The sequence below is a fragment of the Hemiscyllium ocellatum genome, chromosome 11 (genome assembly GCF_020745735.1).
Source record: "Hemiscyllium ocellatum isolate sHemOce1 chromosome 11, sHemOce1.pat.X.cur, whole genome shotgun sequence".
In the NCBI taxonomy this organism is placed as follows: domain Eukaryota; kingdom Metazoa; phylum Chordata; class Chondrichthyes; order Orectolobiformes; family Hemiscylliidae; genus Hemiscyllium; species Hemiscyllium ocellatum.
The window spans coordinates 40,318,958-40,343,268 of NC_083411.1; the positions used below are offsets into that span (position 1 = coordinate 40,318,958).

Genomic DNA, 24,311 nt, shown 5'->3' on the forward strand with positions numbered 1-24,311 from the left:
AGGGGACACCGTTGCAGTATACACACATACAGACAAGGACATTCCTACACACACACACACACACACACCCCTACAGACCCATACACTCCCACACTCTCTCTCTCACACACAGACTTATACACCTTTATACTGATACTCACACATACACACTCTCTCACAGACACTCATAACCCCCGCCCCTACCTCCCCCCCCACCCCATACACACATACACATATAAGTTTGAGGGGTGAATGGGTACTTGCAGAATTACATGACTTTGCTTAAACACTGCATTAATCCATTTTTTACATTAGAATCAGTCTGCACATTGTGGCACAGACAGCCTCACACAGGGCACCTTCAATGCATTATCTGGGCTGACATGACACCAATTGTTGAAGTTCATTTGAGAATGTAACTTTTAAAGAAGTTTTGCGATTTAGGTATGAAAGAACTGAAACCAACATCGTCATTCTAAAAGGTGAGACTTAACAAACAATCTAGGTCTTTTTCAACACATAATTTCAGTTACATCACACTGTAAACTTTTGCTATAAATTCTGTGTCTTACGATCTTATACTCCACAACCACCTGTGGAAGGAGCAATGTGCCGAAAGCTAGAGCTTCCAAATAAACCTGTTGTACTTATAACCTGGTGTTGTGTGATTTTTAACTTAGCCATATTTGAAGATCACTTAACCATTTTTTTCCACGCAAAGACTTTGGAAGAACTACAAATATATCATAAAGCATAGTTCTCAAATTAAAGCTGAGATGTGAGAAAATAATTAAGATGTTGATGTAACAATCAGTTGCTCTGTCAGTACTGGTTGTGAAGGAACATTACATACCAGCTGCATGAGAAAGCCCTGGATTAATTATTTAATAACAGGAGACAGAGACATAAGCAGGACAGCAAGGCGCTGATGTGTGAGAAGTCAGACTTTGAGAACAGGGTGATAGCATCCAACAAATGCTGTATTGATATAATATTTAGGATGTTCAAAATTAAATGAAGTTGATCCACAAATGTACATAATTATAACATTCATTATTGTTATATTATTACATAAATACAAATCACACAGGGAGAGATTTGCAAATCCCATTGTGTTCAAGCCCAAGCCTGAAAAAGCCTTGACAAACTCCAAGCATATACATATCAAAACTGATTAAACAAAACAGGCACCCACATGGGACAACTCTCTCAGAGATTGTTCAACATTCTGTGTTACTTTGAAAAATTTGACAAGAGCTCAATCTGTCCAGCACCAGCTTTCAGGCTCACATAAAATAGAGAAACCATTCGTGCTTTGTATTTCAAAATTAAATCTGACAATTCAATATATACTAGGTTATCTCATGAGGATTTTCCAACCCCAATGTTGAGTGTAATCTGAATAGGATCAAGGAACCACATTACACACATCTGCATTGCAATAATACCTGATCTAGAAGTCACTAGCTCCATCGAGACTTGAGCACTATATCACCAACCTAAATGGGGAACATGGTCAAGACAGGCCACAGTGCCCACAGACACGTATGAACAATGTCACTAACATGCAGTGTTAATAAAATCCATCCCTGAGGACAAGCTTTACTGCTTCCAATGGCATGTCATATTGGCCCAAAAATAAATCAGTAACCACAAATGTTTGCAGATTGTCTTGGATTTAGTTACTAACAGCTTAAAAATACTTCAACTTGAGTATCTCTTTTTTAAAAATGATTTTTCCAAATTAAATTTAATACTGAAATGATGCTGAGATCTGATATGGAGGCAGTCGTCAAATGATAAGTATTTGTTTTTCTCCAACAGGCAGTCCTAAAGGTTGACTATCAGAAGCTGTAGATAATTCCTCTCTATGATCACATTGCAAGACAAAGGGAGGCTGTGTAATTTAGGCTCCTGTGATTTAGAGACAGTCCCTCAAAGCACTGGTGCATAACCAGCAAAACACCTCAAGTATGTAGAGAGGGTAAAAATAAAGATCTTTGTGGAGGAAAGCACTTGCAGACCATGCTGCAGACTCATTTCCTAGTCCCAGGCTGCTCTGCTTGAGGGTGAGAAGTGCTGGCCAACTGGATTGACACTGACATTTTGAACTGAGTGAGAAAGCAAGGTGGTTAAATTAATGCATCAACACTTTCAGCTAGAAAGCAGAATGAACTAGTTCAGCAAGCAAATTTATACTTTCAGGAATATGCAAAAGAAAATCAGACTGAAAATCTACTGCAAATTTGATTGACTCTTCTTCAGGAATCATTGTTTTTGAAAGTTGAGAAGCAACTTTCTGATGAGTGTTGTATAGTGACTGTATCTAACCGAAGCTCAGTCCTGACATAACAATATCCAATGTACTTCAAATGTTCTTCCTCCAAACCAGTCAACTTTGTAAAATTTCTCATTACAACTGGCATAAGAGGACTGAATACAGTTTCTGAGTTACTAATTGATTTGGCATTTCAACATTGTGTGAAATGTGGCCAAGGGTTCCAACATCCTGAAAACTACCCTCGACATTGTGCGCATTTGCTGAAGAACCTGAGCCACAGAATCTCACTTTTTATGTTGTGCGTAATGCATTCAAAGGTCTACGCCCAAGATATCCCTACTTCTGCATTGTGCAAGATGAGGGCCCAAGATCCAATAAATCATCTTTGAGTCTGCATCACTCTGCTCAGTTGACAACCAATGTGTTCTGAGCTGCCAGAATCACTGCTCTTGTATCACTGGTAGATAAATCCCGATTTAGGATCTTAATGAGCACACTCATTAATGAGAACATAAGCTGATATGTTGATCAGGGGCCACAGGCAAACATTTGAAGCCGAGAACATTCAAGTACAGGCAGCTTAAAGACAAGTTTGGCTTCAAGTGCAAAAGACCTCTTTATGAGTAACCCTCACATTTATGTACACCTTCCCACTGACAGATTCCCGGTTATGTGTTGAGCATACAATGCATGTGAATGTGTGAGGACATGTATGTGCAGCCTGACATTGGCAGTTGAGTCGTGCTTCCCCCATCCCCCAACCCTGTTTCTATTAAGAGGTTTCCTATTTGACAGCATCACCATCATCAAATGGGACTGTAACTCATTGAATCTTCTCAATTGTTACCAGAAAATTAAAGTCATTGGTCTCTGTATGCGAGGCATCTGAATTCAAATGCAGTAACATTCATGCAGCACCCTACAAGGGTGGAAGAAAAGGCAACGGGGTGAATGAAGGCTTCCCTCCTGTCAACAAACAAATGCCAGGCAGCAGTGCAAGCATGAAGAACAGTCCTGCAGAGACTAACAAGACATCATACAGGGATCTTTCTGAGCTGTTCATATGTAATGAAGAACTGAAAGGAACAGTTAAGGATACACAATATATTTGAGTTAATTATTGGTCAGCAAGCACAGTATAGAAATATGAAAACCTCTTATACACTTCTCAGTTGAATAACACTCATAATTTGTATCACTTTAACACTCAGCTCAGCCTCAACCAGCCCTACCCCATCCAAGTTGTATTAGGAAGATTCTTTTATCGGATAGCTTCACTGGCAAATGCCCAACGTTGTACTGAGCTGCACAAGTCTGAAGGGACCAGTTTGTGACCTGGATTCATATTACATTGGCTTACTGAGGATGGAACGAGCATGATTGGGGTACAGTGCAGTGTCCTTCCCACCTTGCTAATACTAAGAGGGAATAATTACTCTTCGAAGTTACTTCATTAATTATTCCACATGTAAAGCTTTATATAAAACGTCAAACCTTCCTTTTGCATACTGCAGATATTATCCTGACTTTCACACAATGCCTCTTCAAAAGCATTGACAAAATAATGCAGTATACAATGAGGATACTGACTGCATGGCAATCATGACTTATCCTGGTGTGGAAAGAAGTGGTGATGAACGGTGATGAAGATAACGAAGGGGCTTGTGCCTGGAGATACAATCTGCGATGACCTTGGCAGGATCCTGTGTTACGTAAGAAAAGTCCTAGCACACTGTTTAAAATAAAGTGAATGACAATCAAGTGAAGCAGAAAGGATACAATGATATTCCAAGGCCCCAGACGTAACCAATTGGGCCAGAATCCTTTGTACAGAGCCAAGAAACCTTCAGTCCTCCATGTCTGACAACACAAAGAGAAAATGTTACAACAGACTTCCACACACCTCATACTAACACTGCCCCAGTCTCTCACCTGTAGGAATTGCAGCAAGGTTCTGGGACATGTGAATGAGTTAGGCACTTCTCAAACCTGTACTCATCTCCAGCAGTGTGAGGAGAAAAACTTAAAATTGGAGCATTAATTGTGCATCAATGTCTGGTAGATTTTTAAATTGTTCTAAATGGGAATCTGCTAATGTTGGAATGCAAAATATTTTCAGTGAAAGCAGCAATCTGGTCCAAACACGCAGGGTGCATACTGCTGATCACATCCAGTCATCCTGCACAATATTGCATATGAAAGGATGATAAAAAGAAGTTCAGAGAATTTTCATACTGTTCCAATAGAATAGTCTGTCAACATTCAACAGAGATTCATACAGCTAAGAAAACGCTCTGCGGCACAGTGAGTCTGCACTGACATAACTACCCAATTCCCCACACCTGTCCCATATCCTTGAATGTTATGATATTTCAAGCACTCATCCAAATATCTTTTTCAAGATCATAAGGCAGTGCATTCCAGATTCCCACCACTCTCAGAGTGAAAATGTTTTTTCTCAAAACCCCTCTGAATCACCTGCCCCTTACCCTGAAACTATGTCCTCTCGTGACTGACCTGTCAACCAAAGGAAATAGCTGCTCTTTATTCATCCTGTCCATGCAAGTCGTATTCTGATACAACTCAATTACGTCCCCCTTCAGCCTTCTCTGCTCTAAAGAAAGCAATCCAAATCTATCCAGTCTCTTGTTATTGTTCAACTGTTCCATCCCAGGCAATATCTGGGTGAACCTCCCCTAGTGCTATTCCATCCTGTCTGTAGTGAGGTGATCAGATCTGTACACCCTTTGTGGCCTGTTTATAAGCCAGTTTCTCATTCATCTCACCCAGTTTCCTTGAATTCCATGTGCTTTTACTTTTTCAATCATTCTCTCACGTGGTACCTTGTCAAGAGCTTTACTAAAATCCATTTAAACTACATAAACTGAACTGTCATCATGGGCAAAAAAAATGCATAAAACACACCAAATATCTACATGTGTGCATGGGCTAGCATGTCTGTGTGTGTGCATATGGATCTGTTTAGGAGAGAGAGTGAGAGAGAGAGAGACACACAAACAAAACAGCAAGAAAAGAGAGATAAGAGAGAACAAAGAGGAGACATAGTAAAGGAAAGAAAGTAAAAAGAGGGAGAGTAGAGAGAGGACAAGACAGTCGAAAGGTGAGAGGAAGAAAATATTGAGTGTAACTAGATATTAAACATTCAGGAACATGCTGTTTGTCATACACGGGTTACAAAGTCTCCCAGCAACTTCTTCCAAAATGAGACAGGAATTACTAGAAAGATAACTAATCTATCCAATCATATGCTAGATTCTACTCAAGTCTCAGTCCATGGGTTGACATTCTTGGCTGTCATATAGTTCTGATGGACACGAATGAATCTTCCACTTCCATTTCCTGCCTACACTACTCTGTAAATCTGTGAACAGTTCCTTACAATTGTTCAGCAGTTAATGAATCAATGTGCTCCCATTAGTAATACAACCCTAGTTTAGACTTACTTGTAGAAGACCATCCAGGGTCCCCTTGTAAATGATGTGAGTCCCTGAAAGCACTTTCTGGTTCATCATGCGAGTCCGCACTACATCAACGGGATTGGAGGCCAAGGCACCAGCTAAGCCGCAGGTAAAGCTTGATCTGCGTCAACAACAAATTCCAACATGACAAACTATTCCAGCAACCAAAGATAGCTAAGACATTTATTGAACACCTGAGAATCAGATTAATATTGCAATAGACAGACATAAAAACACAGTTGGGCAATTTAAAGAAACCTTTTTGCACAGGCCTCAGTAACAAAGACATCTATGCCTCTGACTAGAGAGAGTCCCCATCAATCACTTGGAACCTGATACACACCTTGATACAGTAGAGCCAGTCACGGTAGCAGTAACCTGGTTGTCAGTGCTACATTCTCCTGACAGTCCACTGCCACCTACATTTTCCAAAACAGCATACTTGTTTGATATGGGGATAGCCACAAGAGACTTCTGCACTACCTGCCTACCTCTCCTAACCTTTCTAGAGGTGGCTCATTTACTTGACTGTATCTGGGGTTTTCGTACCTTCCTGAAACTGCCATCCTTCACACCTCAATAACTTTTCATTTCACTCCTCCAAATCAAGAGGGTGGCCATGCATGGGTGCCAGCTCCACTTGCCTCTGTTGATTATATCAAACAGTCCCCCCTCAGTGCCGACACAGGCACCGTGCCCCAACTCTTTTACCGTTACATCGATGACTGCATCAGAGCAGTGTCCTGCACCCAGGCTGAACTGGAGCAGTTCATTGACTTTGCCCACAACTTCCACTCCACCCTCAAATTCACTTGGCCCATCTTGGACACCTACCTCCCCTTTCTTGATCTCATAATTTCCATCTCCAGTGACAGTCTCCAGATGGATGTCTATGACACACCTGCAGACGCCCATAACTACCTGGACGATATTTCTTCCCATGCAGTATCCTGCAAGAACTCTAATGCATACTCCGAATTCCTCGGCCTCCACCGCATCTGCTGGGAGGGGGAGACATTCCATTCACAAGCATTCTAGATGTCCACCTATTTTGAACAACATGCTTTTCTTCCCTCTGTCATCCAGACAGCCCTCTGCCACACCACCTCCATTGTCCGTTCCACTGCTCTGAACACCCCCTGCCAATGCAATAAAGACAGATCGCCCAGCCTCACCTACCACCCCACCAGTCTCTGCATCCAATGCATCATCCTTAAACACTTCTGCCAACTCTGAGGCTCCACCGCCAGGACTCAATACTGAGTTTGCCAATTTCAAATAACTTCCCTGACCTTCCCAGCCCCTCTCCATCCTTTAGATTGCTCCCAACCACCGACCGGATACATTCCTCCCAAAGTTTGGGAGAAGATTTGTAGCTCGAGTACTCATTGTTCTGGTTCTGTTCGCTGAGCTGGAAATTTGTGTTGCAGACGTTTCATCCCCTGTCTAGGTGACATCCTCAGTGCTTGGGAGCCTCCTGTGAAGCGCTTCTGTGATGTTTCCTCCAGCATTTATAGTGATTTGTATCTGCCGCTTCCGGTTGTCAGTTCCAGCTGTCCGCTGCAGTGGCCGGTATATTGGGTCCAGGTCGATGTGCTTGTTAATTGAATCAGTGGATGAGTGCCATGTCTCTAGGAATTCCCTGACTGTTCTCTGTTTGGCTTGTCCTATAATAATAGTGTTGTCCAAGTCGAACTCATGTTGCTTGTCATCTGCGTGCGTGGCTACTAAGGTCATGTCGTTTTGTGGCTAGTTGGTGTTCGTGGATGTGGATTGTTAGCTGTCTTCCTGTTTGTCCTATGTAGTGTTTTTTGCAGTCCTCGCATGGGATTTGTACACTACATTGGTTTTGCTCATGCTGGGTATCGGGTCCTTTGTCCTGGTGAGTTGTTGTCTGAGAGTGGCTGTTGGCTTGTGTGCTGTTATGAGTCCTAGTGGTCGCAGTAGTCTGGCTGTCAGTTCAGAAATGTTTTTGATGTATGGTAGTATGGCTAGTCCTTTGGGTTGTGACATGTCCTTATTCCATTGTCTTTCCCTTAAGCATCTGTTGATGAAATTGTGGGGGTATCCATTTTTTGGCGAATACATTGTATAGATGTTCTTCTTCCTCTTTTTGCAGTTCTGGTGTACTGCAATGTGTTGTGGCCCTTTTGAATAGTGTCTTGATGCAACTTCTTTTGTGTGTGTTGGGGTGGTTGCTTTCGTAGTTTAGGTCTGTGTGTGTGGCTTTCCTGTATACCTTTGTGATGAATTCTCCGTTCGGTGTTCTCTGTACCATCACGTCTAGGAATGGGAGTTAGTTGTACTTTTCTTCACTCTTTAGTGAATTGGATTCCTGCGAGCGTGGCGTTGATGATCCGGTGTGTGTTCTCTATTTCTGTATTTTTAATGATTACAAAGGTATCATCTACATATTTGACCCAGAGTTTGGGTTGAATTTGCGGTAAGACTTGTTTGTTCTAACCTTTGCATTACCGCTTCTGCTATGAGAACAGAGATGGGTGAGCCCATGGGTGTGCCGTTGATTTGTTCATCTATTTGGTTGTTGAATATGAAGTGAGGCACAGGTCCAGTAGTTTGAGTATGCAGTCTTTGTTGATAGGTTCCTGGTCTTGTTGTCTGTTCTGTATTTGCTACTGATTAGCTCATCTGTCCAGTCCATCTGTATCCTATTATAATTTAAGGCTATCCTACTCACTATTTTCCGCCCCTACTGATCCTCTTACATTTAAATGCATATCATCATGCATCCTGCAAACAGCAAGGGTCCTATCATTGATCCTTGCAGAACCCCACTAGTCACAGGCTTCCAGTCACAAAACGCCTATTGAGCGTCACTCTCTACTTCTTGCCACTCAGCCAATTTGGATCCAATTTGCTAAATTTCCTGGATCCCTGGGCTCTTACCTTTGCCAACAGTCTCCCACGCAAGACCTTATGAGCTTTGCTGAAGTCCAAGTAAACTACATGAAATGCATTACCCGCATTACATACCTGATCACTGCTTCAAAAAAGTTGGTTATGCATGATTTCCCCTTAACAAAATTATACTTGTTAATTCCTGACTCTTCAAGTGGAGATTCATTCTATCCACCAGAATTGTTTCCAATAGTTTCCTCACCACTGATATTGGATTGATTCGTCTGTAGTTTTCTGGTTTTAACCTTGCTCCCTTCTTGAATAACAGTACCACACCAGTTGTCCGCCAATCGTCTGGCACCTGTTCTGTGGCTAAAGAGGAATTGAAAATATTTGCAAGCAAATCTGCTTTTTCTCACCTTGCCTCACTCAACAAACTGAGAGCATTCAGCAATGGTTTTTAATGAGAAGTGGCTGCACTGGATTTGAGGAGAAGTCAGCTCAGTAACCGCATCTGTGAAGGGGGTCAAGGAGGGCTTGGTGCTCAAGCAAAAGCAAGAGCATGAGCATCCAACAGTGGGTACTAGTGAGAAGTGACTGCACTGGATTCTGGGAGAAGTCAGCTCACTCACCATATCTGTGAAAGGGATTGAGGAAGGCTTAGAGAACAACCAGCTGTCGTGGTGCATTTAGGAACTGATGATAATGCATTTAAAAAAAGGATGACATCCTACAAGCTGAATTGTTACCAATACCACGTGCTAGTCTGAGTAAGAATGACAGAATAGCTACAGTTTAATAACAACTTGTGGAATCAGCAGCTTCCATTTTTGCAGCAGGAGCAGGAGAGGTAAGAGCAAGGACCAGGGGCTGCAGGAAAAGTAGAGTAGTAATCTCAGGATTACTACTAGTGCTACGTGCTAGTGAGGCGAGGAATAGGGAGTGAGCACAACTAAACATGTGGTGACGGGCTGGAACAGGAGACAGGGCTTCAGTATGTAGATCTTTGGGGTACCTTCTGGGGAAGGTGGGACCTGTACATGAAGGATGCATTGCACTTAAACTAGAGGGGCGCCAACGTCCTGAATGGGAGATTTGCTTGAGCATTTCAAGAGGGTTTAAACTCGTTTGGCAGGGGGATGGGAACCAGAGCTACAGATCAGAGGAGAGGGCAGTTGTTGAACGGGCAGAAATAGAATGCAGAGAGTCTGTCAGGAAACATACACAGCTGATGGGGCAAAGGTTAAAGCATGTCTGTTTCAATGCAAGGGGTGTCAGGAATAAGACTGATGAAGTTAAGAGCATGGATCAGTACTTGGAACTATGAGGTGACCATAATGGAGACATGGATTTCACAATGACAGGAATGGTTGCTGGATGTCCCAGAGTTTAGATCTTTTAAAAAAAAACAGGGATTGGGTAAAAGAGCAGGGGGAGTAGCATTGTTAATTAGAGAGATAAAAACGAGGACTGCAGATGCTGGAAACCAGAGTCTGGATTAGAGTGGTGCTGCAAAAGCAAAGCCGGTCAGAAGCATCCAAGGAGCAGGAAACTTGATGTTTCGGGAAAAAGCCCTTCATCAGGAATTATCTAATTGTTAGAGAGTGCATCACAGCTGCAGAAAAGGAAGTCGCTGAGGAGGGTTTGTCTACTGAGTCAGTATGGGTGGAAGTCAGTAACAGGAAAGGAGCAATCACTTTATTGGGTGTTTTCTATCGACCCCCAATAGCAGCAGAGAGATGGAAGAACAGATTGGACAACAGAGCTTGGAAAGGTGCAAATGTAACAGAGTTGTTATTATGTGTGACTTCAACTTCCCAATATTGATTGGAAACTCCTTAGTGCAGATAGACTGGATGGAGCTGATTTTGTCAGGTATGTCCAGGAAGGGTTCTTGACTCAATATGTATTTAGGCCGATTGGGGGGAGGCCATATTGGATTTGGTGCTAGGCAATGAGCGAGGCCAGGTGTCAGATCTTTCAGTGGGAGAACATTTCAGTGAAGTGACCACAACTTTTACCATAGCCATTGAGAGGGATAGGAGAAGACAGTATTAGATTAGATTAGATTACTTACAGTGTGGAAACAGGCCCTTCGGCCCAACAAGCCCACACCGACTCACCGAAGCGCAACCCACCCTGCCCCATTCCCCTACATTTACCCCTGCCCCTAACACTATGGGCAATTTAACGTGATCAATTCACCTAACCTGTACGTTTTTGGACTGTGGGAGGAAACCAGAACACCCGTAGGAAACATATGCACACACGGGAAGAATGTGCAAACTCCACATAGTCAGTCGCCTGAGGCAGGAATTGAACCCGGGTCTCTGGCGCTGAGGCAGCAATGCTAACCACTGGGAAGGTATTTAATTGGGGGAAGGGAATTTATACTGTTATTAAACAGGAGCTGTGGAATATAAGTTGGGAACAATTGTTCGAAAGGAAATGCACAACAGAAATGTGAAGGCTGTTTAAGGGAGACTTGTTACGAGTGTTGGATAATTTTGTTCCACTGAGACAGGCAAGGAATGATAAGGTGAAAGAGCTTTAAAAGGAGGTCCTTGTCAAGACAAAGGAGGAAGCAAGGTCTGGCACAGGTTTGACGATTACAGTGTAGCTAAGAAAGAACTCAAAAATGGACTGAGGAGGGCTAGGAGACGGCACAAAAAAGCCTTGGCAGGAAGGATCAGGGAAACCCCAAAGGCATTCTACACATACGTGAGGAATAAGAGAATGATCCGAGAGAGGGTAGGGTCGATCAGGGATAGTAAAGGAAATTTATGCCTGGAATCTGAAGAAACAAGCCTGAAAGCTCTGACTCAACATAAGGAGCCTTGTAATAAGGTGGACTGAGTGACTACACAGACAGTTATTACTGCGCACGATGCAATTGGGATCATATCCACAGAATGACGAAGGATGGGACCAGTGTTAAGTGAAAAGGAGTTTGTAAGCGAAAGGGGGTTTGGGTAGCTTTGCTGGTTAAGGAGGAAATTAACACAATAATAGCAAAGGACATTAGCCTTGACAATGTGGATTCTGTATGGGTGGAAGTGCGGAACACCAAAGAGTAAATTATTACAGTAGGATTTGTGTACCAAACAGTAGCTCTGCGTTTGGGATGGCATCAAACAAGAAATCAGAGATGCATGCAATAAGGATACAGCAGTTATTGTGAGTGACGTCACCCAGGGTCCTGAACTTAAAGAAAGCTAACATTGATGGAATGAGATTTGCATCGGAAAGAATAACCTGGCAAAGGCACTTAACGGTTTGACATTGGACAGCCAGCGGCAGACATTCAAAGAACACAGGGATGAACTTTGACAATTGTGAGTCCCTGTCTGGCATAAGAGGAAAACAGAAAAGGTGGCTAACAAGGGAAATGAGGGATAGTGTTAAAGCCAAAGAAGAGGCAGATAAATTAGCTAGAAAAAACAGCAAACCAGAGGACTGGGAAAAATGTACAATTTAGAAGATGACAAAGAGTTTAATTAGGAAGGGGAAAATAGAATACAGAGAGTAAAAGCTGTGGAAAGCTGACTGCAAAAGCTTCTAAAGATGTATGAAGAGAATAAAACTGAAGACGACATGAGAAAGACATGTGACACATCTGCTACACACACAGGACATGCAGGAAAGTGCTTGACCACCGGGGGGTGGGGTCTTAAGGATATCTGTTCTTAGTGTCAATGGATTGGTGTAAGTAAGGTGATAACATATATTCACTTGAGGAATGTATGGCAACACTTCCTTTTGACCCTGGGGACTGGGAGTTACACATATTTTATAACTGCGTGTTGGATAACTGAATTTCTGATTTATATTGAAGACTTAACAACACACATACTCAACAGGAAAAGAAATTGTAATTCAATAAGATGAGTGGAATATGCTACAATAACCCTGATACATTTTCATGTATACCACACTGAGCAGATTTGAATTTATAAAGTTGAGCTCCCTCATATTCACCATTCTGGAATGTGAATGTCTCATTACCCTTACCAGCTAGGAAAAGACAAAGGCTGAAACTGAGATAGTGAGAACGCCGAAAGGTGTTCATGAGAGAGAGAGAGAAACGAAAATGGAAGCTGGTAGAAAGGTTAACTCTTTGTGGTCTGATTTGCGTGTACACTTGCTTGTCATGGATTGAATGTTTGTGTGTTGTTCTCTGGAGCTCGAGATCCGGGAATGTTATGAATTTCATTTGCATTTTGGGAATCTAAGATGATTATTAAAATAGCCATTTTGTAGGACAATGATACTGGGCATGTTAGCTGAGCAAGGTTACCTCATGACCTTTTCCCATATAACTTAGATTAGTCCCTCCTTATGACTCACTGTTAAAAGGGAAGGTTATCTAGCTAAGGCATTTGAACTGACTTGATCAGGGTTTCCCACCTTGATGTGCATGTAGCTTAATTAGTCAAACGTACTAAAACCTGTCAATTAGTTTCTCTTCCTCTACAAACTTTCGCCATTTTATTGCTGCTTACCTGATTCAAGACATTTGTTTTCTTGTAATCTCAGTACCAATTTCTGTATAAGGACAGCTTGTTTGCAGCAATGAGGGTAGTAGCCTGAGGGAGCTCTTAGGGGTAAGAGCTGGCGCCGCACCTCTGCTAATGGTTTTAAAACCTGAGCTCAAGCCTGATTATGTTATAGTGTAACATTGATGCCACTGGTAAATAAAGGTAATAATTTAAACTAAACTGTCTCTAAGACTTTTATATTCCAGACTACCACAGAGTACGATCTCCGGGACGAACCAAGAGAGGCTTACAGGTCAAGTCCAAAAGGGATTCCTTTAGCCATCTCAAATAGGTACTTTAACAGACAAATGTACGTCCCTTAAAAGGTAGAATCAGGCAAAAGAGATGACAGACCAGCTGAACAAATACTTTGGATCTGTGTTCACTAAAGAGGACACAAATAACCTTCTGGAAATGCTAGAGGACAGAAGGTCAAGCTCGAAGGAGGGATTGAAGGAAATCCTTATTAATCAAGAAATGGTATTTGGGGAAATTGATGGGATTTAAACCCAATAAGTCCCTATGGCCTGATGCTGTGCATCCCAGAGTACTTAGTGAAATAGCTCTTGAAATAGTGGGTGCATTGGTGATCATTTTCCAGCATTCTATAGACTTTGAAAAAGCTCCAATGGGCTGGAGGGTAGCTAACATAATACCACTTGTTAAAAACGCAGAGAGCAACGAGTAATTATAGGCCGTTTATCCTGACATCAGTGGTGGGGAAAATACTGGAGTGAGTTAATAAAGATATGATAACTGAGCATTTGGAAAGCAGTGAAAGAATTGATCCAAGTCAGCATGGATTCACACAAGGGAAATCATGCTTGACAAATCTTCTGGGAATTCTTTGAGGATATGACCAGTAGAGTGGGCAAAGGTGAATCAATGGATATTATGTACCTGGACTTTCAAAAGGTTTTTGACAAGGTCCCATAAAAGAGATTAGTTAGGAGAATTAAAGATCATGGTTTCAGAGGTATTACATTGACGTGGATGGAAAACTTGCTGGCAGACAGGAAGCAAAGAGTTGTAATAAACAGATCCTTTTCAGGGTGGTAGGTAGTGATGAGTGGGGTACTGCAGGATTCAGTACAGGGATGCCAGCTGTTCACAATATACATTAATGATTTAAGCGAAGGAGTTGGATGTAATATCTCCAAGCGTGCAGATGACACTAAGCTGGGTGGCGGTGTGTGTTGTGAGAAGGATGCTAAGAGGATGTAAGGTTATTTGGATAGGTTGGGGGAGTGAGCAAACACTTCTCAAATGCATTATTAATGTGGATAAATGTGAAGTTATCCACTTGCGGCAAAACAGGAAAGTAGATAATCTGAATGGTGACAGTTTAGGAAAAAGTGAGGTGCAGCAAGACTGGAGTGTCATTGGTGGAACAGAAGCTGATGGTTGGCATGCAGGTGCAGCAGGTGATGAGGAAAGCTCATGGCACATTGGCCTTCATTGAGAGTGTGTCTAAGTACAGGAGTAGGGATGTCTTGCTGCAGTTATACAGGGCCTTGGTGAGGCCACACCCTGAGTATTGTGTTCAGTTTTGGTCTCCTAGTTTGTGGAAGAATATTCTTACTATTGAGGGAATCCAACAAATGTTCACTAGACTGATACTCAGGATGGCAGGACGGATATATGAAAGAACACTGGATCGAGGGATTCAGGTACATAATTCATTGAAGTTTGCGTCACATATTGACAGAGTGGTTAAAAAGGCGTTTAACATGCTTGCCTTCATTGCTCAATCCTTAGAATTGAAATGTCATGTTGAGGTTGTAAATGACATTGGTGAGGGCTATTCTGGAGCACTGTGTCCAGTTCTGGTTGCCTATCCAGTTCAGTTATAGGAAGGATATTGTTAAGTTGGAGAGGGTTCAGAAGAGATCTACCAGGATGTAGCTGAATATCGAAGATTTAAGCTATAAAGAAAGGCTGGACAGGTGAGGATTTCTTTCCACTGGAGGTTGAGAGGTGACCTTGTAGAAGTTTAAAAGATTATGAGGGGTATACATAAGGTTCATAGTACATAGAACAGCACATGAACTGGCCCTTTGGCTCATGATGTTGCATCGAACATGACACTAAATTAACCTAAACCCTTCTGCCTGCTCTTGGTCCACAGTCCTCCATCACCTGGATATTCATGTGCTTATCTAAAAATCTCTTAAACGCTTCAACATGTTCTCAACTCCTAACACACACTGTTTAAAAATATTTGCTGCTCACATTTCCTTTGAGCTTAGCCCTCTCCCCCTAGTACTAGACATTTTAACTCTAGGAAAAATATTCCGACCGTCAACCCTATCTATGCATCTCATAATTTTGTAGATTTCTATCAAATCTCCCCTCAGCCTCCGCCGTTCCAGGGAAAACAATCCTAGTTATTCTACCCTATCCTTCTATCTCATACTCTCTAATCCAGGCAGCATCTGGGAATCCTCTTCTGCAACCTTTCCAAAGTTCGCCCATTCCTTCCTGTAATGCAGACAGCAGAATTGAAAGCATTACTCTAGCCTGAGTTTTATAAAGTTGCAACATAATATCCTGACTCTTGTACTCAGTTCCCCAACCAACAAAACAAAGCATGCCATATGCCTTCTTTACTACCTTTTTGCTAGGGAGCTATGGATTTGAAAATCCAAGATCATGCTGTATATCAATGCTATTCAGGGTCCTGCCATTATCTGTACACTTTTCCTTAACATCGAACAGGTGCTAAACTGGAACAGGGCCAATTTTGGGGCCATTTGGCATGATGTAAGAGAAGTCAGTTGGGTGTGTCTGTTTGAAGGAAAAGGAACGACTGGCAAATGGGAGGCTTTGAAAAGTGTGATATCAAGAGTCCATGGACAGTATGTCCCTGCTGGGTGAAAGGAAAAGCTGACAGATTCAGGGATCCCTGGCTGACGAGAGATATTAAGGCTCCGGTCAGGAAAAAGAAGGCATACATTGGGTTTAAGCTATCGGGCTCAAGTGAATCTTTAGAAAATCCCTAGTGAATCCACTATAATAAAAGTGTAGGAGTACAATTAAAAGGGAAATCAGAAGAGCAAAAAGAGGGTATGACATGGATCTGGCAGGTAAGGTTAAAAGATAATCCCAAGATGATATATAGCTATAATAAAAGGGTGGCTCAGGAGAGAATAAGTCTCCTTAAAGACCAGCATAGCCATCGGTGTGTGGTGCCACACATAATGGGGTAGATGATTAATGAATATTTCTCCTCAGTGCTTAATGAGGAAACAATCATGGATGCTAAGGAATTAAAGGAAAGAGGTGGGGATGTTTTGGACCACATATATGTTACAAGAGAGGAAGTGTTTGCAGCCTTAAGGCACATTGAAATGGATAAATCTCTTGGGCCTGATTGTGTGCACCCTTGGACATTGTGGAAGGCGAGGGAAGAAATTGCAGAGGCCCTTGCAGAGATTTTTGCTCTAGCCACTGCTGAAGTTCCGAAAGACTGGAGAGTGGCTAATGTTGTTCCATTGTATAAATCGAAGAATGTATAAATCAGGTAGCATCCGAGGAGAGGAGTCCACGTTTTGGGCATATGCCCTTCTTCAGGAATGAGGAATGTGGGCCATGGAACTTGGAGATAAATGGGAGTCGGGCAGGGCTAGTGGAAGGTAGCTGGGAATGCAATGAGTAGATGGAGGTGGGGGTGAAAGTGATAGGTCCAAAAGGAGGGCGGAGTAGATAGGTGGGAAGGAAGATGGACAGATAGGACCATTCAAGATGGCGATGCCGAGTTGAAAGGTTGAGGCTGGGATAAGGTGGGGAGAGGAGAAATGGGGAACTTGGTGAAATCCACATTGATTTTGCGTGGTTGGAGGGCCCTGGGCATAATTTAAACTAACTGGCTAAAGTCAAATTGTTGTCAAACAACAATCAAAACTCAGGTATCCATTTAACAGTCAACTGTTTTGGAACAGCCCATCTCCCAGCCCTTCTATTTGGGCAGCTGAGCCTGCACTTTAAATTTACTTCAATATTCAGAAAACACTTTCCATTTTAAAGTGAACATACTTTTGACTTTGTAACACACTCATGTAGGGCCTTCTTTGTACAGGCTGAAATAGAAATACATTCTGTATATTCTCTATACGTATACTCAAAGTTTCAAAGAATGAGAAGTGATCTCATTGAATAATGCAGAATACTTAAAGGGAAAGACAGGGGAGATGGAGGTAGGATGTTTCTCTAGTTGGGGAGTCTTGAATCAGAGGCACAATTTGAAAAAAAAAGGGGATGCCATTTAAGACAGAGATGAGGAGCAATGTTTTTACTGTGAAGGTTATGAATCTTCAGAATTTGTAAACTTTGGGGGCTGTGGAAACTCAGACTTGGGAGTATTTTTATGAGATGGATTAATTTTTGATTATTTTAATTTGGTTTCATGTTTGGCACAACATCGTGGGCCAAAGGGCCTGTGCTGTGCAATTCTATGTTCTGTTAGAGAATGTTAGAGAACAGTGTCATGGGAATAGTTAGGGTAAAAGGCATTGAAGTGTTTGATCAGCCTCGTTCTGTTCCTATGTAACAACAGACCGATATCTTTTGGAAGTTTTATGTTATCTGTATTTACTCTCTATCTTCACAATTGCATTTGGTCTAACAACTATATCATGTATAACTGAGTAACATCCAGGAATAATATACTGACTTTTGACCTTGTCTAAAAGAAGAGCTTTGATGTTGACTATTTTTCAAACGGGAACACTCAAAAGTCAAAGAAATCTGCTACATAATTTCACAGTTCATGGGTCACACTAAAAACACATCCAGTGTGGTTGTGATAGATTCTGTTTTGAAGAATAACGATAAATGTATTTCCACTACCCAACTGTGAACACAATTTTAAATTCAGGATATTTGCAAAAAAAAAATTTCCCCCCCATAGGTCACCTCTTGTAATTTTGCTGTACTTCTTGCCCAATTAAGTATGGGGAAACATGTAAAGTGTAATGTTCTTTTTCTTATTAAGTTAACAAAAAACTTATATCATGAATAAAATCTAGATAAAACAAGCCAGAAAAACATATCATGCAGACTTTAGATAATATGGAGCCAAGAATGCATTCACTCACATGCTCATCATTCTCTAACAGAACATAGAATTGCACAGCACAGGCCCTTTGGCCCACGATGTTGTGCCAAACATGAAACCAAATTAAACTAATCCCTTCTGCCTGCCCTTGGTCCATATCATGCCATTCTTTATGTATTCATGTGTTTATCGAAAAGTCTCTTAAATGCCCTTTTCGGACCAGCATCCACCACGACCCTGGCTGTGCTTTTCAGACTCCTACCACTCTGTGTAAAAAAGTTTGTCCTTCAAATCCCCATGTTGAAAATGTCAAATATGAGGGAGTATAGGCTTAAAGTGAGAGGGGAGAAGTTACAAGGAAATGTGCAAGTTATTTTTAAACAGAGAATGGTAGATTGTGCAGCCAGGGAAGGTGGTTGAAGCAGATAAGTTAACGGAGTTTAAGAAGTATTTAGGCAGGGATTAGTGGGATTCAAACCACACGCAGGCAGATGAAATCAGTTTAAAACGACATCACGGATGACATAGATATGGTGGGCTGAAGGGTCTGCTCCGATGCTGTATGTTCTATGTTTACTGAAATTAGTAACTTTGCTTCTTTGGTTCAGGAGAGGGTACAAATTGTAGAGGTTGAGACAACAACAGGAAGTAGCTAACTTCTTGCTCAGCAAAAGCTGAGATAAATAGAATAGTCGAATCAAGAATGGCTCAGCACAGAAGTGGCCTATCGTGTCTGTGCTAGCTTTGCCGGGAAACGCAATAAGGCTCAGTTTCCCACTGTTTCCCCACAACCCTGCAAATAGTTTTTCTTTAATTAATTCAACATGGCTTTGAAAGCTGTGATTATATTTGCCTCAAACACACCTAGGCAATGTATTCCAGGTCCTAGCCACTCACTATGTGAGAAGCCATCCCTAATGGTAAAATGAGGGGTTATTTGTGGGGAAATATGACTTTGGCAGAAAGAATAGAGAAGCTGAATATTATTTAAATGGAGAAAGACTGCAGAATATTGCAGTAGAGGAGGATTTGTGACTTCTTGTACATAATAAGAACAGCTAGCATACAAGCTCAGCAGGTAATCAGGAAGGCACATGGAATGTTGGCCTGCATTTTAATTGGAACAAAATATAAAAATAGGAAGGTCTAGCTAAAATTAGAAACTAGTGAAACCACTGATGATTTTGAGCATCTCAATCAAATCTCCTCTCAACCTTCTCTTCTCTAAGGGACATCATCTCCATTCAATTCTCATAAATGAAGTTCTTCATCCCTCTTTTTGCATCCTTCAGTGGTCTTCATGAACTGCATAGAGTACAGTGCTCGAAACAGGTCACAACACTCCAATCAAAGCCCAAAATAGTTTTCTTTTTAAATCAAAGACCCAATATAATTTCCTTGCTCTTATACTCTTTCACTGTATTTAGGATCTTATTTGCTTTATTAACATCTTTCTCAAATTGTCTGACAACTATCCATGATTTGTGAACCTGTACCCAGTTCCCCATATCCCTCCAATCCCTTTATAATTCTACTCTTTATTTTATATTGCCTTTCCTCACACTTCCTCCCAAAATGCATCATTTAACACTTCTCTGCAATTCACGTTTATCTGTTATGTTTTCCTATTCCACTGCCTGTCTGTGTCTAAGTTTCTCATTGTCCTCACCAGATCAGGAACTATAGATAAAAAAAAACCAATAATTCAAGTACAGGTCCCCGAAAAAAAAGAGAACACTCACCAATATGCAATGCTTCCTATGACTTATCCAACTAAATATGTTGGAAAACTCACTGAAGGTAACTTACGCAAGACAGTGGCAGTGTTCACATTAATTTATATGAATACATGACAGTAGATGTACTGGTCTAAGTGAATAAGTCCTACCAGAAATACTGTCTTATTCTTAATTGGAGAAGTTCACAATTGTCAGCATGCCTCTACTCCTTACTCTGTCAATCCTGAGGAAGAGTATATAAGTCCATTTCAGCTCACAGGGGTTCCTATTTTGCACAAGAGGATACTGGGCAACTTATTTTTAAACAATCATAGCTACTTTAAGGAGTGACAGACACCATCCAATCAGAAACAGACCTACCTGCTACCTGAATTTCTAACAGCCCTTAATCTGGACCTTCCTCATCATCACGACGACAGGTTTTTGTCGAGGTTTGTCATGAGCAGCTCCGTAAACCAGGGCTGCGTTCCATGGGCTGTTCCCCGGGATGCATACTGAGACAAACACTGACTGTGTCTGAAAGATACTCTGGTCTGCCCAAACATTGCTGGTCTTCCAGAGCAAGGAGTTGGCCTTGACAGATTGTGGCATATAGGCACTGGAATATGTCAATTTAAACACTGTGACAACAATTCTATTCTATTCCAACGTCCAAGACTATGTGCTGATGGACACACTAAAGCTTTGAGTAGTTGCTGCCAAGGGACAATGAGGACAGATCACCATGTAAGGTCTTTTTGCTGAAGCCTTTTTTTAAAATGAGGAAAGTATATCTTTGGAAAAAAAACACAACAATAGATTAAAAGCTCACATCTTCACTTAATTTTGTGGTTTCAGTCAACTCAACGTTTCAATGTGAAGTTCTTCACCCTCAAACTCACCTCATCTCTCCATTCTTTAGTGGTATATATTCACTTGAGGTCCACAGCTGCTGGTAGTTGGTCATCTCTGATTGGTGTAATAGCTTGTGTAATAGCACAACAGCCAATCAAGAAGAGCAGACACCCAGTTCAGTTATCTTTATCTGAAGGTTACAGATTAATAATACATTTGGAGGCTTTGGATACCCTCCCCTAAGGTTTGACTTTTCTACCCTGCCAAAGCAACACCAACAACAGTGATAACTCTACTTAGTATTTGCCCCACTGGAGTGTTTTTTGAATAAAGCTAGAATTCTACTTGTATACAACTTGTAAGAAGATCAACTACACTAAAGGTGTCTTTGCATGAAAGAGAAGAACTTTTGGAGTTTATTATTTACCTGGACATATTGCCTGAATTTCTCACCTGCTTCTTAGACATCAAATCCAAGATGTAGAAACAGGATTCACTACAAATTCATTGCTGAATTTAACGACCTTAATGAACGCAAGGTTTTCTGGCCTGTTTGAATTGGCAGAAACTAAATTACTGACAGGATGTTTTTTTGAGACAGCAATTCAGGTAACCAAGTCAATCGAATTCCCTTAATTATTGAAGGTACAAATTTCTAATGGGAGACATTTTTAGGCAATTTCAGTTATTTATAAAGGAACTTTTAATCAGATATAAATAGCATTTGTTTAAACTTTACTAATCAAAAAATTACTGATTAACTGAAATAATCAGCTTGCTTTCCATTCTGAAATGCAAACATAAAGAGTTGTTCTGAAAGAACTGCCCTGAAGAGTCAGAATGGGCTCAAAAGGTTAACTGTTTCTCTCTCCTCAGTTGCTGACTGACTTGCAAAGTCTTTCCAGTACTTTGTTTTTATCTCAGCCATCCGGTATTTATAATATTTTACTTTTGGTTTGCTTTCTACTGTTACCCAAATGCTTCTTCTTTAACTTGGGGTGAATTTTCCAGCACACACACAAAAGTGCTCTGGCATATTTATTCCATGTGAAGGGTACAATATCAATGTAATCAACTGGTGATGTAGAAACTTACAGAAAGTGTGTGTAGACTGTGTCTCCCATGAAGCCAGACAGGATGATGTGCTTTTTGGTGATATCGTAGACTGGCAACTCCACGCCAACCACAATGGCTGCTCGTTGAGCAGTGAGGCTCACTCCCTGTCAATCACAAAGAGAACAATATCTGAATAGGATATACAGCACAGCTTGCAGCAAACAAACATATCACATTCATTTCAGCACCACTAAAGGAAATCATGGGTCTCTTATAAGTTGTTATCCATCACAGACCTCATCATTAAAATTTTTTAACTCATCTTTTCTGTAATGCTCTGGTGTTACAATGTACAGATGAGAAGTGTTAATCTACAGGAGAATCTTTGGTTCTTCAGGAATAATAAATGTATGAGCACAAATTAACATTTTAACTCCACTAAAAGTTAATTAAAATCCTGGTTAATGACCTACCTCAACACCACTTTCACATAGCATTCCGGGGAATAAAGCTCCAGGCTACACAATCTCTCTTCAAAACACAACATCTAGATCTCATTTTTGCAAATGTTTCTCAGCGATTCATTTCAGAAATGGGGCACTTGTACTTCTATTTCCATAATGGCAAAATAATTTCTTCAAATTCATAGAAATATTCTTCCCTGCGACCAGAATATTCTGTTACATTTATAAAAATCACTATTCACTTTCACTTTTGGCTTTCCTTAATTCAACATTCCGGGTTTGTGTTTAAAAGATATTAGTCTGGACTGATTAGTGCTTTTATGTACCATCCAGTCTGGATTGCATTGCCAAAATTCAAGGATTCAGTGTTGCTGAAAAAGACACATTGTGGAAACAACAACAGAAATTGCTGGGAAAGCTCAGCAAGTCTGGCAGCTTCCGAGGGGGGAAATCAGAGTTAACATTTCAGATCAAGTGATCCTTCCTCAGAAGTCTTCAATATTTTGTCAAAGTTTTGTTTTATCTTGTACGCAACAGGATAATTTAAAAGAATACTTATATAAAGGGGAACAACATTCTATACTGTATGAGAGGGGACTACCGATTAATTGGCAAGTGCAGTCTAATTGGAAGAGGCATTGCCACGGAAAATGCATCAGTTAACTGTTAAGCTTTGTTCAAAATTAAACTAGGTGAACTGAATCATTTTGGTTAAGTCCTTGTCCTGAAGAATGAATCAGATTGGCTTTCACCTATTTTGTTGAGCTAACCAAGTGCAGTGCCTGTACATTTTTTTCGTCTGAAAGAACAGGATATTGTACATCAATAAATATAGTTACAGGACACCACTATTAGCTTGATTGATCACCTTAAATCGGCCATCAACATACTTTGTTGTGTACTCAGGATTATTTTATAAAGGTTATCCAATCATGGAATTGGACATAAAATTGGACATTGTGTTTTGAGTTTTGCAAGCATCGATTAGTTGGTACAGTCAGTTCCCTGCTTCTTGCAAACAGCTGAAGTTGCAAATTTTTGATATGGTTCACCAATCTTGCAGCTACGTTAACTGAAATTAAATAACATCTGTAAATAATTGCTGCCTGTGTCACAGTAGCCCAATAGAAGTCAACATCTAGAATCCATACAGTGTGGAAACAGGTCCTTCAGCCCAACAAGTCCACACCGACCTGTCAAAGAATAACCTACCCACACCCATTCCCCTACACTATTACTCTACATTTATCCCCATTAATGCACCTAACCTACATATCCCTAACACATCACCTAACCGGTGCATCTTTGGATTGAGGGAGGAAACCCACACAGCCATGGGGAGAATATGCAAACTCCACACAGATAGTTGCCTGAGGCTGGAATTGAACCCGGGTCGCTGGTGTTGCGAGGCAGCAGTGCTAACCACTGAACCATCATGCTGCTCTCAAGTTTTGGAGAGGATGAGAGAAAAACTGGACTGAAAACAGTTTACCCTGATTTCAGTACTGTTACCACACAAGATATTCAATACATACCCTCCATAATCCTTTGGTGCCCTCTTGCTGATAGATATTAATAAAATTCCCAATCATACTCCCTTGACACAGACCACTTTGAGCCTGCATCCGAATCTGAAAAGACAACAAAGCAAAGAATGAAGAATTCCACACCGTACCGACTGTTGGCCAAGAGAATGAACAGAATTGAGGATTGTTCTTTTGTTCTTTCATGATTTCTTATAGTGAGAATGCATAATTCATCCATAATGATAGAATAATCCCTCCTTGTGTGAAGTTCGACAGATTTACAATGACATAGTGATTTATTGGAGCTGTTACTGTGCCTGTACATCAACTCTGTGTTCTTCCAGGGTACTGGAGCTCAGCTCTAGGAGCTGCTATTATGACCTGAGTGGTTGCTATGGCTGAAGTTGACCTCTTGAAGATGTTACTGCACCTGTAGCTCAGGACTCCATTTTTGAGCAAGTTAGCCTGCAGTTCAGCACTCAAAGCTCGGTGATAATGCA

General features: G+C 41.2%; 1 protein-coding gene across 1 annotated transcript in view; it reads right to left on the bottom strand.

Moving 5' to 3' along the window:
- Positions 1 to 207: 207 nt before the first annotated feature.
- Positions 208 to 24,311, bottom strand: part of slc25a14 (solute carrier family 25 member 14) — a 70,441-nt gene continuing 46,337 nt past the window's right edge. The window contains exons 6-10 of the mRNA XM_060832544.1: positions 23,821 to 23,916; positions 21,861 to 21,985; positions 5,725 to 5,860; positions 4,040 to 4,120; positions 208 to 3,336 (exon numbers count right to left, since the gene is read on the bottom strand). Coding sequence (XP_060688527.1) covers positions 3,295 to 3,336; positions 4,040 to 4,120; positions 5,725 to 5,860; positions 21,861 to 21,985; positions 23,821 to 23,916 — 480 coding nt within the window. The 3' untranslated portion in view covers positions 208 to 3,294. The remainder of the gene's footprint in view (positions 3,337 to 4,039; positions 4,121 to 5,724; positions 5,861 to 21,860; positions 21,986 to 23,820; positions 23,917 to 24,311) is intronic.